This window comes from Dama dama, chromosome 5 (genome assembly GCF_033118175.1).
Source record: "Dama dama isolate Ldn47 chromosome 5, ASM3311817v1, whole genome shotgun sequence".
Classification (NCBI taxonomy): Eukaryota; Metazoa; Chordata; class Mammalia; order Artiodactyla; family Cervidae; genus Dama; species Dama dama.
Genome location: NC_083685.1, coordinates 95,740,640 through 95,755,926, shown reverse-complemented (window position 1 = coordinate 95,755,926; position 15,287 = coordinate 95,740,640). Strand labels below are relative to the sequence as shown.

Genomic DNA, 15,287 nt, shown 5'->3' with positions numbered 1-15,287 from the left:
ACTTATAAAAGAAGAAATAAATAACAAATATTTTTTTTAAAAAGGAAAAAAATGGGACTCAGTCTTCCTCCTCATTCTGATCCCAGCTGCCTCTGGATTCCTGAAACTTTCAAGGCACCTTTGGCCCCTACCTAGGAAGTCCAGCTGCTCCCAGACCAGACCTGTCCTCCCTTGCTAGGCGGCGGGTACAGATCCCTACTCTTCCCCACCTCACACTCTGATATCTGCAGACACAGCTCAGCAGGGGGTACAATTACCATCTGTGTCTCTGGCATCTTTGCAGAGGCATATTTAAGTCTCTGCGGTGTGCTCATGGGAGAGAGCAGGTAAATAGGAAGCGTAGCAAAGTGGTGAAGCCAGCTTCAGGTCTGAGTGCACAGAGGGGGCACCAGTAAGTCACAGCACCACGGGGGAATAAAAGCAAAAGAGGAGAGAAGAAACTGCATCCCTGTCTTTTCAGATGTTGCCAAAGGTTCTCTGGGTCTCTGAATGATGCTTTTTCCAATGATGCAGGGCCCTGCCAGGAGTGGAAGGCAACCTTCACGGGCTACTCTGGGATGGTCAAGCCCGTGTCACCTGCCAGGGTCCTGATGGAGCAGCAGCCAAGAGCTACACAGTCAAAGGAGGAGGGTGTTCAGATGCAGGTGCTGGCAGGCACTGGAGGGGCGCCTGCTTCCATAACCCGCCATAGGCCCCTGGCAGGGGGATGAGAGGCCACGGGCCATCCACGCGCGCCATCCTGGTCTCCTTGCTGGCCAGTCATACCCAATGGACCATTATAAAGTGGTTGGACACAAACGTGGATCTGTCTGTGACATGAACAGGAATAAGTAGTCTCTGAGTTCTTAGGAAGACACAGGGAGACTACTGGGAAACTGTTTGGGTTCCTTAAAAATATGCTAGGCATAGTGCATTTTTAAAAACCAGTTAATTATTTATCTAGTAAATATGTGGTGGGCATGCCTATGTGCCAAGAAATAAGCTAGACACTAAGGATATAGTTCTGAACGAGATGAAAATTGTCTTGGCTTTGTGGGGGCTGAAATTCTAGCTGTGGGGGCTGGGAAGATCTGGGAGAAGACAGACAATAAGCAAGTAAATCCACAAGGTGAGGATGGAGTATGCTTTATGCAGCCTGGGATGTCTGGGCAGGCCTCTGGGGAGGTGACATTTGGAGGATGAGAAGGTACTGTAAGCCCGTGGATCAAGAGACCATTGCACAGGTGGCATTTCTGGATCGTAGCAAAGCCTTGGGAGAAAGCTCTTTATATCATGTTTACTAAAAGGCATTACGTGTGTATCCTGTGGCAGATAGTGATACAAGCTCACCAAGAATTTCCTTTGATCCTCACAAAAGCCCAAGAATGGGTGCATTTTCTTTAATTTGCAGATGAAGATGGTGAAGGCATGCACCACTTATTTTGAGTTCTAAGGGGGGGCCAAGGGCATGAAAGAGTTAGGGCCAGCTCCACTGGCATGAGACCCATGCAGGGCACAGGGCCTTAGCTCAGAAGGGCTCCGCGCTGGGTTTCACACTTCTGTTCTCATTTCCTGATGTTCTTACCCATTCTTGAACAAAGGCCCACATTTTCATTTTGCACTGGGTCCCACAAATGATGTAGCTGTCCTGGAGAGTGCTTTGAAAATCAAAACGCAATGCAAAAAATGCACAGTAGGTTATTGTTGTTGGTAATAATAGCAACAATGGACATGAACTTGAGCCAACTCTGGGAAATAGCGAAGGATAGGGGAGTTTGGCATGCTGCAGTCCATGGGGTTGCAAATAGTCCAACAAGACTCAGTAACTGAATAACAACAACAATAATAGCAACACACACATTCACACTCCAAAGTGATGTGTATGGGGGCGTTCCTGTAAGCATCACCCCTCACTCCCTGTTCCCTCCTCCAGGTCCTCCCCGGCCCCAGCACTCCTCACCTTTGTCCCAGGGAGGGGGCTGACTCTCCTAATACCCGCACTTGGCCTGACTAGCCGGGCTAACCTAAGTGCCTCCCTTTCCCCTCTGGGTACCACTTGACTGAGCTACGTAAAGCGGCGCTCCGACTGGTCCCCAGGCTAATCCTCTCCCGCCTGCCCTCCACCTGTTGAAAACGGCTCCTCCCAGCCTTGCCAAGCAGTGCCGCCCCTAGTGGGAGTCGGAGGCACGCGACTCCCTTTCAGAAGGACCCGCTTAGAGCCCTGCCGGCGCCACCTGTTCCCGCAGCCTCTGCAGGTCCCCAGTCATCGGAGCGTCTCAGCAGCCAGCCCCAGGTGAGACACGGGCCAAGGACGTGCCCGGCAGGGCAGGGGCAGCACGGTGGCCTGGGGACTTCTGAGGAGCAGGGGTGGGGCGTGGAGGGAGCATCCTGGAGGTTGGACCCAGTCCTTATTTTAAAAAGGGGATGGCTGTGTAGCAGCGTGGTTGTATACCTGTGTGTCTGTATCAGCCCCTATCCACCTCAGGGAGTCTGTGGGCCAATGGCCAGTACGACTCTCTACACAGCAGTGTGTGTGTCAGTGGACTCCGGTGTGTGGACGGATCACTACACCTTGGTGTGGGTCTGGCACTGTAGGTCTGTGTGGGGCAGTGCAGTGGTTGGTGGTAGAGCCCTGAGTGTGTGGGCATGGGAGACGGTGTCAGTGTATTTGTCCGTGGGGTAGCGATCTGTGGGTCTCAGAGTGCATGTGTATGTGTGTGTGTGTGTGCGTGCATAAGGATGTAAGTGTTAGTGTCTAGCTCTGCGTGGGACAGTGATCCAACGTGTGTCTGTCTGCCTCTGCGGGTTGGTATCAGAGTGCTACAAACTGGGTGGCTGTCAGTGTCCCAGGAGAGAGCCCTCTGTGTGTGTGTGTGTGTGTTGTGTGTGAGTGTGGGTGTCAGAGTGTCTGTGAAGCAGTGGTTCAGTGTGTTTGCATCACTGTGTGTCCCCGTGTGTCTGGGCGAGTGTGGGAGCCTGTTCCTCTATGTGGCAGTGCCTAGGGTGTTGTGTAGACGTGTGTTGGTGTGAGCGCTAATGCATTAGCCTGGTGTGTATTACAGCAAGGGAGGCTGTATGTGTGTGTATGGGAGTGTGTGGATGGGACTGGGTGCCGGCGACTCTGCTTCCCAGCAGCGAGCGTGGCTGCGCCGGGTGGGCTGGTCCCCAGGACCTGGGCGACCCCTCCCACGGGCGGCGGGAGGACGGTCGCCTCTAGGACCCGGCGGCGGCCGGCCGCTGTCCCCGGGCCGCGCGAGTGAGCATGTGCAGAGCCGGGCGCCCGCTCGCCCGCTCGCCCCGCTGCCCGCTCGGCGCCCGCTCGCTCAGCCGCCGCGGCTCAGCCCGGACGTCCGCAGCCCAGGGAGCCAGGCGGCGGCGCCCTGTGCCCGGGGCGCATTGGGCCGCTCCTCGCCGCGGGCCACCCGGGGGCGTGCGGGCGCCAGGGGCGCCTAGGCTCTGGGCACTGCGGGGCTGCGGGCTCAGCGCCCCAGGGAGGCGGGGAGCGGGCGCCCCAGCCGGCAGCGATCGCGTGGGTGAGTGCGGTCTCCGGGTGGTCCAGCCGGGACCCCTGCGCGGGCTGCGGGCAGGCTTCCCCCAGCCGCGGGCCAACAAGTTTGTGTAGACGCGGCCGGGATCGCGGTGGGGCTGCACCTGCTCCGGCTCGGGGCGCGCTGGCGGGGGGTGCCTCTCGCGGGGCCGGGGCGGCTTCGCTCGGGAGTGTGTGCGCTTGGGTGGAGGGAGGTTTCGGAAGAGCGGGATGGGGCGGGGGTGCTCAAGGCAGTTTCCCAAGCCGCGTACCCACCTTGGAACCCTCAGAGACTGTCCGTTTTCCGGGATGGAGCCTTGGATCCGGGCCCGGGGAAGGGGTGAGGACAGGATTTGGGGTGCGCACTGCCTTTTCTAAGAGGAGACGTTTACCTAGCGGCAGCTCTCTCTCGTTCTGCTAGCACGCCAGGTTTGCGGTCAGCGGAGGTTTTTCTCCGTCTCTTGGTGAACTTGAACGGAGGCATGGACAAAGGCGAAACGTTTGTATTTTGTCCGGAAAATTACCCTAAGTAGAGCTTTTGCATCTTCCTAAGTGTAGAAGGAGATTCATGACTGGAGGCTGCTAATTGCGGTTTTTCGTCTCTCATGAGAAGCCTCCGGGGGGGTCCTCTGCTCTGGATAACCTCCCGGGTGTCTGTTTTCCCGGAGCATCTGTGCCCACGAATGATGCCTGCTCGGTGCCGGCTCACCCAGTGGGGAGGCAGGGGCGGGGAGGGAGACCTCTGACCCTTCTCTGAGCACTGGGAAGGCTGGACGCGAGGGTTCCAGCCGCACAGCTGCCCTGGGATCCCGCTGCTGCCCACACTCGCCTGGTCCCCAGCGGCACCCAAGATGGACAGACTCGGAACTCCACTGCACTTTTCTAACAACATTAGACGCTGTCGTCTCTCTTGTCGCTGGAAGGGCGGGCTTCAGTTTATGGAGCGCTTGGCTTATCCCATGTAGGAACGCCATGGTTGGAATCAGGAGATGGGGAGAGGAGGTGACTTTTTCTTTTTCTCCTCTGAATCGCCTAGGTTTTCAGGCACAGGAAGTGAGGGCTGGTGGAAACGGGAATACAGGCAGCAGAGGGCTGGCTTGCTGCGCTCTGCCTGCAGCAACCTCGACCTGGCGGTTGCAAGTGCTGGAGAGAGGGCAAGGTGGGGGGAGGTTCTCTCCAGTATTCCCCTCACCGCCCCCACCCTCCCCATACACTTGGCTCTGGCCTCACAAGTCCCTTGGAGATGATGCCCCCTGGGCCCATTGGTTGCCCCCAGAGCCCAGTGGTTCCATGGGGGAAGAGCAGCTGTGTTCATCTCCTGTGCACACTCGCTAAAGGAAGCTTGGCCCACAGCTGGGCTGGTGAGGTTAGCCTGGCAGCCCTCATCTTCCTCGCAGACAAGCCCCCTGGCCCTCCCCTAACGCAGCATCCTCCGGTCTTCAGCATGACCATTTCCACAGCTCCTCTGGAAGCGTGCTTTGTTTTAGGGCGAGGGGTTCCCTTGTTTCACTTGGAGCGCTGTGGGGTGCCGCCCTGTGCCCTACAGCATGTCTGGCTAGAAGTGAAGAGATGCCTGGATTGAGCAGATGGTGGCCCCCTGCCCCTTCCCTCCTGTCTGCCTAGTCAGGCGGAAGTGGATGTTGTGGGCCACCAGTGGGCTGCTAAGGCCTGAGCCCTCGGAGCACTGGGGAGTGAGTTGCAGAGCTGCTTTCCTGTATAGTCTGCTTCAACAGGCAGCCCAGAGCCTCCAGGTTGGGACCGAACTGTGTCTGAGCAGTGCTTCTTGGAAAGGTGTGTTTCTCTATAGACACACCTGGCTTGTGCTCCCATCCGGCTCAGACTCCAGTCAGTCTTGGTGAGGCCAGTCCCCTGGATTCTCCATCTGGAGCGTCACTGAGGCCAGGGCAAAGGAGTCTGGGGGCAGTTCCGTGTTTATTTTTTAATTTTTCAATCAGTTTTTACTGGAGTATGGTTGCTTTACAATATCGTGTTAGTTCTGCTGTACAGTAAAGTGAATCAGCTGTACATATATCTCCCCCCTGTTCTGGATTTTCTTCCCATTTCAGTCACTACAGAGTGCGGAGTAGAGTCCCCGGAGGTCTATAGTAGGTTCTCATTAGTTATCTGTTGTATATGTAGTATCAGTCATGTCTATACGTCCATCCCAATCTCCCAATTCATCTCACCTCGCTTCCCCACTTGGTGTCCGTAAGTTTGTTCTCTGTGTCTATAGATGATCTTATTTACAAAGCAGAAATACAGCTTGGTGTTTAGACCTTTATCCATAGGATGTGAGTGATGATCATACCCACCAGCAGGGGCAGAACTGGGCTGGAGGCAGGCCCCGCTCATCTAGAGAGTGAGAGCTGGAACGTGGCCTTGGACTATCTTCTCCCTGGGCTTCTTTTCACTCTGCTGCTTTAAATCTCTCCTCCTCTTGGCTTTAATAACCAGCATGTGGACATATCAGGTGGTGGAGCGGTAAAGAACCTGCCTGCCAATGCAGGAAACACTAGAGACACTGGATTCGATTCTTGGGTCAGGAAGATCCCTTGGAGATAGAAATGGCAAACCACTGCAGTATTCTTGCCTGGAAAATTTCATGGACAGAAAAACCTGGCGGGCTGCAGTCTTTGGGGTCACAAAGAGTCAGACATGACTGAGCACAACACACATGTAGACATGTCACCTGGAAAGTTGTTGGAAGGGTGGCTCTTTTGGAGAACATAGTTAGGGAGGAACTGTATTTCCTAGGGTGGATGTGAGAGTGGTTGGAAGAATGGGCTGGATTAACCATGTGCGGCTTCAAATACTGCAAACCCCTTGGTAGCTATTAAAGCTTTCCTTCTCTACTTCAATTCTCTGTCTCTTACTGCTGAAAACTCATGAGGGGGTCAGGAGGGTTCTGAGGACAGGAGGGTCCAAGGTGGTCCCCCCCCAGCATAAGCCCCCCATCCCAGTGACTTCAGGCATAGAGCCAGAGGAGGGCGAGGCTAACTTTGACTGGGTACTCTACCCATTTGCCCAGATTTATCCAAATCACTCAGTGAGGTCTGGACAACCCTCAGGAGTTTGCCACTCAGTGGAAGAAACATCCAAGCACATGAACAAAATAGGGTTTTACCAAAGAAGTGACCCAGAGATAGCCTAAAAGAGTCTGTACTTGGCTTTTGCAAGAGTGGGTTGGGCTCCAGACCAACCAACTAAAAAGGGGAGATGCCACCCTCCCCATGGAGGTGTTCTGTCTTTCTTTGCAGCCCTGGCCCCTAGCTGAGTGTCTGGAGGAATGGATGGAGTTGAATGGATGAAGGCCTCATGATATGATAGATGATATCACAAACCTGGAATCTGAAAACTTGAGTTCAGTCTAGCAATAACTGTTTGTCTTTGGTCAAGTTAATTTGGCCTCTCTCTCTGTATCAAATTCTGCCTGTCCCTGATGGAGATGGTAATGATTTTGACTTCACAAGTTTATGGGAAGATCATTCATTCATTTGATGATCTGTTGATTCTTTCAGCACACTTGAGAGTGTGTGAGAGTACCTTGCCATCTCTAATGTGGTACATACAGATTTAGTCTTTTTTATCTGAACCCTTGCCATCTCCAGGGGATCTTCCCAATCCAGAGCACTGAGTTTACTGGAAGAATCCCCCCTCCCCCCACCTCCTTTGCTTTGACTGGAGTATTGACCTTAGTATTATGTTTTATACCTTTTAAGCACCACTTCTTAATTTGGAACTTTTCCCTTAAGTTCTGAAGTTCAGAAGATCAAAAGATTTGCCTCTTCAAAGGCAGGGACCCCACCGCATTCCCATTTCCCAAACCTTGTCCCATCCCAGGGCCCAGCAGATCTCTGTTTAGTGGGTCCTTTGTTCTCTTTCTGAGCCTCCAAGACCCAGAGCCTTGGGACCTGAGGGTGAGGGCAGTATGGCCCTGAGCACTGGGGGGAGGGTGACCCATGGGCACAGATTTCTGGGGTCTGCCCTGTACCCCACAGACACTGCCTGTGTCTATGAGGGGCCCATAGGCTGGGAGGAGAAGTGGGCAGTGTACCTGGGACTCAAGGCAGGACACGTCACCTGAGCATCCAGCCTCCCCGTTGAGCTCTGGGAGCAGCTCTGCTCTGGGGACCAGGAAGGCTTCATGGAGGAGGTGGCATTGGAGCTGATTTGGTGGCCACAAAGCATTTCTGAGCCACAAGACGGGGCACCCATTAGCATTCCTGGCCAACAGAAGAGTAAGTGTGAGGGGGCTTGAAGCATCGCATGCTGGCCAGTGGGGCATCAAGTTCTGGAAGGAATGTTGAAAGGAATTTGCTGGGAGATTGACCCAGAAAGGGCCAGTGAATACCAGGCTGAGGGGCTTGAACTTGGTCATCTGAGTCCTGGAGAGCCATTGAAGCCTGGAGCTTTGCTAGTTCTTGGTATTAGAAAGATCTCTTTGTGAGGCTTCTAGGAGAGGGCAGCCTCTGGGAGAGGGGGACAGCGTCCAGATGACAGGCATTGAGCCTGGGCAGGGCAGTGGCAGGGACTGAGGGTGGGAAGAAACGGGGCGGGGGGAGGGTGGCTAATTCATAGCGCCGAGCCCAGCTGGAGGCTCTCAGTGGGGCTTTGCTGAAGTTTAGAGGCTGAGACACCCTCCTACCAGTCATGGAGGCTGGGGCTCTGAGCCGCTGGACCACGAATGCCCATCTCCTTGTCTGCGGGAGCAACACGTGGGTTCCTGTTTTTTGTGTTTGGGGCTCACCCAGCTAAGAGCACACGGCTCTGGATCCCCAGATGGTCACAGCCCACACGGCAGTGGCCGTGGCGTTCCTAAGGCTACTGATGTTCTCTCCTTCCCCGTCTGTCCTCTCTGGTGGGGGCAGTGGTGGGGAATGGTAGAGTCACGTGACTGAACCCCAGTGGCTACTGGTCGGGCCTGGGCCCTCTCTGAGCTCTTTCTGCAGCCCGCAGGCCCCCGTGGCTGCCTTCTCTCCTCTCCCGGCTGTCTCCAATGCTCACTTGTTCAGTCCCTCGGAAACCTCAGCCTGGTGCCATCTGCCCAACGCCCCCCCAACCCCGCTTCAAACTGAGCCACGGCTGCCACCTGGGGTCCAGATGACAACAAAGTAACAGCTCAGGTTGTCTGTGTCCCCACCTGTGCTAGGCTCCTCCTCCCGCCCGGAGACGCCCCAGAAGCCTCCCTGTCCCAGTGCTCTCTTCTCATTCCTCGGAAGAAGCTGAGGGTCTCCCTCCCTGGGCGTTGCTCTTGGGTCCCTGGCAGACCTCCAGGCAGGGCATCTGGTGTCCACCTTGTCCAGCCTGAGGCTCTGTGCCTCCTTGGCGCCCCCTCCTTCCCGAGAAGCCTGGAGTCTCAGGCAGGGGTTGGGGGGCCCCTGCCCCCCTACCATTCCCCTGAAGCACTTTGTATGGTTCCCAGATGGGAGGTGTTACATGGGAAGCGTGCCTTGGGGAAAAATGGCCCAGACCTGCAGAGGAGGGGAGGGGTCAGGAGGCTGGGAGTGTCACCACATGGCAGCGTTGGGCAGTCTGGCTGGGAGGTGGGGGGGGTGCTCTGTGGGTGGCACCGTGTCTGGGAGCTTCAACCTGGCATGTTTTCAAAGAGATCTGATGGAGTCATACCGACCCCCTTTCAGGATTTCATCTTGCCTCCTTTGGAGCTGGGGTGGGGAGAGAGGCGGGCAGCTGAGTGGACATGGTGGGCTCTGAGAGCAGGGAGCTGGGGTCTGAATCCTGGCCCTAGTTTGTCTGGCCTTGACCAGCTGAGTTTTAGAGACCCAGGCTCTTAAATGGGGGTGATCAGGTTATCCCCCTTGATGGGAGATATCGAGTAGATAAGATGGTGCAGGTGAAACACACAATCCAGTGTAGCCTAATTACTAAATGCTGTAAAAGAGGGATGGAAGTGTTAATCACTTAATTGTGTCTGATTCTTTGCCATCCCGTGGACTGCAGCTGCCAGGCTCCTCTGTTCATGGGATTCTCCAGGCAAGAATACTGGAGTGGGTTGCCATTTCCTTCTCCAGGGGATCTTCCTGACCCAGAGATTAAACCCAGGTCTCCTGCATTGCAGGCAGATTCTTCAGCATTGAAAAAGCAAGCATGGACTTCTCTGGCAGTCCAGTTGTTAAGACTCCACACTTCTAGTACAAGGAGAACAGGTTCAATCTCTTAGTGGCGAGCTAAGACCCCACGTGCCTTGTGGCTCGGCAAATAAATAAATATTCAAAAAGAAAGAAATAGCAGGCAGTTGTTAACACCTATCTTAGCACGGAGGCAGCTGCAGGTAAGAACGGTATACTGGTCCCACCGCAGGGAGTTGGAAGCTCACTGGAGGTGAGGGTGGCTGATGTCCCCCACAGCTCACTGCTGCAGGCCTCTCCTCCAGGGAGTTTCCAAGTTTGCTTCCTTTGCCACGGGCTGTAGGTAAGAGGTTTCCTCTCTCATTCGGCCCCATGACAATGCTTAATCCCCATTCCACAGATGGGAAGCCTGAGGTGCCACCTGTTCGGTGACTTGCTCAAGGCGGATTTGCTCTCATGGAGGGCCTCCTGGCTTTGGGGTGCAGTGGGCACAGCTGATGGGCCGTGGCTAGATACAGCCCCCCTTCCCAGGTGGTGGCTGCTTCTGTCCTTCAGCTGCCACGTGGCTTGGCTCTGAGTCCTTGTGTAGATGCTGCACTTGACTCAGCACCCCTCCCCCCACCCTCCAGGCCTTTTTCCCATACAGTCACTCAACAGACATTTACAGGCACTGTCCTGCGGGCTGCATGCTAGGATCTGGGGATGTGATGGTAAATCAGGTGTCGTCTGTGCCCTGGGGGAGAGGTGAACATGGCAGAGAGTGGGGGATGATTGCAGAGCAGAAACCTGGGCCAGGGGACAGGTTGCTAATACTGTGGGTTTACAGGGCCCCACTCCCCACCCCCATCCAGGCAGCGGCAGGTATTCTGGTCTGGGAATCAGCTTTGCAATGTGGAAAGTTCAGAGTGGCAGCCCGTCGTATAGTCTTATCAGAAGCAGGGGTCATGGAGCTCTGGCCTGAAAGCAGCTGTCCCCTGTCCCCTTGCCCACGGTCCATCTCCCCAGACTAGGGGAGGGCCCCCGTGGGAAGGGGTGGCTCCAGAGAGAACTTGGTGGGGGGGCAGGTGCCTTGGCGAAGCCAGGTGTGATCACTCAATTCCGGAATGATCAGTGTTGACCACACCTCACCCTGCTGTACCCTTTGTAGCATGTTCGCAGCTCCTCTATACAAACGTATATGGAATTCAGGCTGCATCTTGCCTTCAAAATTCTGAACTGTTGATCCATTGCCCACCTTTTGGCTCCATCTCATCAGAACCTTTCTTCCCACAGCAGGGGTCCACACTCCCCTTTTATTTTAGTTTTATAGGATTTTTCACTGATAGAATCTCAATCTTGTAACCAGAAGCCTTTGGCAAGCAGATTTGGAAGCCCCTTTTCTTAAAATGATGACATAGGAAAGATCACATATAAAGCTCAGCACCTGTGTTAACTTCCACGTGTCTCTAAGGCCTGAACTGGTGAAGCTGTGTCCTTCATGCTCAGGTATCGCTTTGTCTTCCACCTTTCTAGGGAGGCCCCCACAGCTCTAGATAAGCAGAATTTGAGATTTCATTGCCCTAGGATCACCCACTGTGGTGCTGGAGAAGACTCTTGAGAATCCCTTGGACAGCAAGGAGATTAAACCAGTCAGTCCTAAGAAAATCAACCCTGAATATTCATTGGAAGGACTGATGCTGGAGCTGAAGCTCCAATACTTTGGCCACCTGATAAGAAGAGCCAACATTGGAAAAGACCCTGATGCTGGGAAAGATTAAGGGCAGGAGAAGAAGGGGGCGACAGGATGAGATGGTTGGATGGCATCACTGACTCAATGGACATGAGCTTGAGCAAACACTGGGAGATGGTGAAGGACAGGGACGCCTGGAGTGCTGTAGGTCATGGGGTCACAAAGAGTCAGACAGGACTGAGCGACTGAACAACAAGACCCCCACAGAAGCAGGTTTCTGATATCAGGATCCACCTATCAGTGTATCTTCTCATCCATTTAGAAAATGTATTCAGACACAGAGAGGGCTGAGCATCTATTCTGCTGGGACTCATGTTGTGAGCTGGGGTTACCAAAATGCATACATAGCATATGACCTCCAGCCTGGAGTCAGTTGCAGTCCTGCAAGGATGGTTGACAAGTACGAGGACAATTAAAATCATCCCAGGATGGCAAATGCTGGGATGAGGGTCAGCATGGGGAGACAGAGAAATCTATACCAGTGGGTGGGTGGTGGTCAGGGAGAGCTTCTCGGAGGAAGTGACACCTGGGCTGATTCTTGGAGATACAGAGGGATTCACCAGGCAAAGAGGGAGGAAAAGACATCAAGTGAAGTATGTGCAAAGGCACCAGGGCAGACGTGCTATGGTTGTTTTGCTGGGCCATGGGGTGTGTGTGTTTGTGTGTGTGTTTACACACACATGTGCATGCGATGAAGAAGCAGAAGGGAAGGGCCCAGCAAGAGAGGAGCTGCTTGGGCTGGATCAGGAAGGGGGCCTTGTATGTCATGCTAAGGAGCTTGGAGTTTATCCCAAAGCCACAGGGAGCTATTGAAAGGGGTTTTAAGCAGGGGAGCGCTGTGATCAGATTTGCGTGTTAGGAGGATCACCTTGGCAGCCTTGCAGAGGATGGATTGGAGGGGCCAAAGCTGGAGGCAGGGGGATCAATCCGGATTTCTTGGGATTTTCTCTGTGGTTTTACAAATCTGACGAGGCTAGCTGGGGTGGGCCTGGCACACACCAGCTTACAGAGAAAATAAAAGCTCTGGAGACCCGTCTGAAATGGCTCCCAGACTCAGCATTTAATTCCACCTTCATTTGCTGACTCCCTACCCTGCCACCCCTGCCCCAGCCTAAAGGACCCACTGGACCCCCCTAATTCTCACATCCTACCCTCCCCAGAAGCCTCAGAAACTGGCGGCTCTCGGCATTGAATCAGAAAGGGTCATGCTGGTCTGACACCACCCCCTCCCAGACCCTGGAATGCCAGGCCACAAGAGCCCAAACGTTGTCTTTCCTCTCACACCCGGCTACTGTCCCCAGGGCACAGAGCAGCCATTGAGGTGCCGTGGGGTCCTGGCGGGGGTCCCGGGCCTGTTAGTTACAGGCAGCGGCTTAGTCACGCTCCTCGGAGCCTTTCACCCCGGGACAAGCCTGTCCTTGTGTTCTGGGCTGTCCTTATCCAGCAGCCCAGCTCGCAGCAGCTGCGGGCCCCTCTGCCAACCACCGACAGTGCACTTCAGAGGCGCCGTCAAAGGCAACCAAAGCCCAGTGTGAGAGCTGAGTCCTGGGGAGCAGAGGGGCACCCTGGGAAGGCTGCTCCAAGAGCCTCCTTGCTTCTCTACACCAGGAATCCAGCCTCTGCTGACAGGTGCATGGCCCCGGGGGCTCTCCTGCTCTGCTGTCCTCCCTTCAGGAAGCAAGGAAGACTATGCAAGCCCACCCCCTCCTCTGTACCCTCTCCTGGGTACAAAACCAACCCACCTCTGTAGAAGCATTTCCAAAAGACAGTTTGCAGCCCCAGTACACACGTGCATCGAGCACCTGCTGTATACTCATGCCCTGGCCTGAGTGCACCTATAGGTAGTAGGGTCTCATTACAGGCTGGGCCACGTGGGGGTTCACAGTTCAGGTTCTGAATTCACGCTGTTCCAAACCTTGGCTCCTTTTCTCCCCAGTTGTGTGACTTTGGGAAATTTACTTAGTCTCCCTTTGCCACAGTTTCCTCATCTGTAAAATGGGGGTAATGCTGTATGTATCTCTCTCTCTGGGTTGGGGTGAGGATTAAATGAGATGATACATAAAGTGTCTAACTCAAAGCCTGGCATATAGTTTAAGGATTCATACAAGGTCACTGCTGCTGTTTTTTCTCCTTCCTGTTGTCATCAGTGGATTGTCCTATTGCTCCAGGGTAGAGCATTAGTTCCATTTTACAGATGAGGAGACTGAGGCCCCATGAACTGAAATAGCCCACCTGCTGTCACATAGTCGTCCTGCAGCAGAGCTGGGGTTGGAACCAGGCTCTCTGTCCCTCGTTTCTGCAGCATAGCCAGCCCCTTTGGCTGACAGAACACAGAGGCGTGGGGCTCCTGACCCTGGGGCAGTGGGAGAGATGGACCCTCCCATCGCCTCTAAGCACCCTTTCTCTTTTCCAGGTTTCGGAGCCAGGACATGAAGGTCGCTAGAACCCAGGGATGGCGAAGTTCCTGACACTTGGGCAGAAGCTGCAGCTGCAGGGCCCAGGGCCGGAGCTCAGCGATGGTGCTATCTGAGCACCTGCTGGAAACGGGGCAGGAGGAGCAGTAGCCCCAGGAGAGAACAGGCCGGTGCTGGCATGCGGGGATGACACCCCCGGAGGCTCCGGCCTCCTTCCCGCCTGGGTGCTAGGAGCCGACCCTGGGCTCCAGCTGGGAGCCCTGCCGCCCAGGGGCATGGCCAAACCTTTCTTCCGACTCCAGAAGTTTCTCCGCCGGACGCAGTTCCTGCTCTTCTTCCTCACGGCCGCCTACCTGATGACCGGCAGCCTGCTGCTGCTGCAGCGGGCCCGCTTGGGCCTCCCGCCGGGCCCCCGGGCCCCTGGCCCGCTGCAGGCCCTGCCCGTGGCCGCTGTGGCGCTGGGCGTGGGCCTATTGGACAGCCGAGCCCTGCACGATGCCCGGGTCAGCCCGGAGCTGCTGCTCGGCATGGACATGCTGCGGGGCCCCCTGGCCCGGCCCCGGCCCGGCCCCCGCTGGCTCCGCAGCCGCAACTCGGAGCTGCGCCAGCTGCGGCGTCGCTGGTTCCACCACTTCATGGGGGACCCCCCGGGGCCGCCCGCACTGAGCCCCGAGGCCCCCCAGCCAGCCACCAGCAGCCGAGGTAGGTGCTTAGCCTGGGTCCCCTTACACATATGGGAGCTCTTCCCGGGAGCCCGATTTGGGGGCACAGGACTGGTGTCCGGTCTCCCTGGCCCTGGCTGCAGCCTGAGAAGTGGGAACTGAAGGTCCATGGCCTTCCCACAGCCTGCTTTCCCCAGCCCCACCACAAGGGGCCTGGGAGGAGAAGCCCTTGGGAGTTTTGCTCACTCCCTAGCTGGACTGCATGTGGCTGGGGGTTGAGATGTGTAAGCATCTTAGAGCTGAGACAGACCTGAGCTTAAATCCTGGCTCATTCCCCAAACTTACTGGGTGACCACATCTCTTAATTTCTCTGTCCCTTGGAAATGGAGGTCGAGATACCTGCCCCAGGGTTGTGGTGAGGATTAAATGTGATAATGTACAGCAGCAGTTCGGTAAGTGGGATTCCAGGCCGCAACCCAGCACCACCCAGTAGCTTGTTGCAAATGCAGGTTCTCAGGTTCTCTCGGACTCCCCAAGTCTCGAACTCTGGGGGGAGGGCTGCAGAACTGCAGGCTGCAGTCTGGGGCATCATGGTCTCCAGGTGGCTTGCATGTGCACTGAGGCTGAGGACCACTGGACTAGGGGGCCTATTGTATGCACTGGCAGTCAGGAATTATTATTATTATTTAATAACAATAGCTGACTTGTGTAGCAGTGACCGCACACCTGTAAGTGTTGTATTTACAGGTGCTATTATTATTGTTATGGGGCTTCCCAGGTGGTGCTAGTAGTAAAAACCTACCTGCCAATGCAGGAGATGTAAGAGACACAGGTTTAATCCCTGGGTTGGGAAGATCCCCTAGAGGGCATGGCAATCCACTCCAGTATTCT

At 55.3% G+C, this 15,287-nt stretch overlaps 1 protein-coding gene across 5 annotated transcripts in view; it reads left to right on the top strand.

Annotated features, from left to right (window-relative positions):
- Nucleotides 1-2,196: 2,196 nt before the first annotated feature.
- The window catches only part of WSCD1 (WSC domain containing 1), a 42,948-nt gene continuing 29,857 nt past the window's right edge, over nucleotides 2,197-15,287 (top strand). For 2 of the 5 annotated variants that reach the window (XM_061143190.1, XM_061143185.1), the window contains exons 1-2: nucleotides 3,410-3,512; nucleotides 13,734-14,436. In XM_061143190.1, coding sequence (XP_060999173.1) covers nucleotides 14,010-14,436 — 427 coding nt within the window. In that variant the 5' untranslated portion in view covers nucleotides 3,410-3,512; nucleotides 13,734-14,009. Of the gene's footprint in view, nucleotides 2,273-3,409; nucleotides 3,513-4,641; nucleotides 4,665-12,841; nucleotides 12,950-13,733; nucleotides 14,437-15,287 lie in introns of those variants that run through there. The other 3 variants (XM_061143186.1, XM_061143189.1, XM_061143188.1) reach the window with 3 other exon arrangements.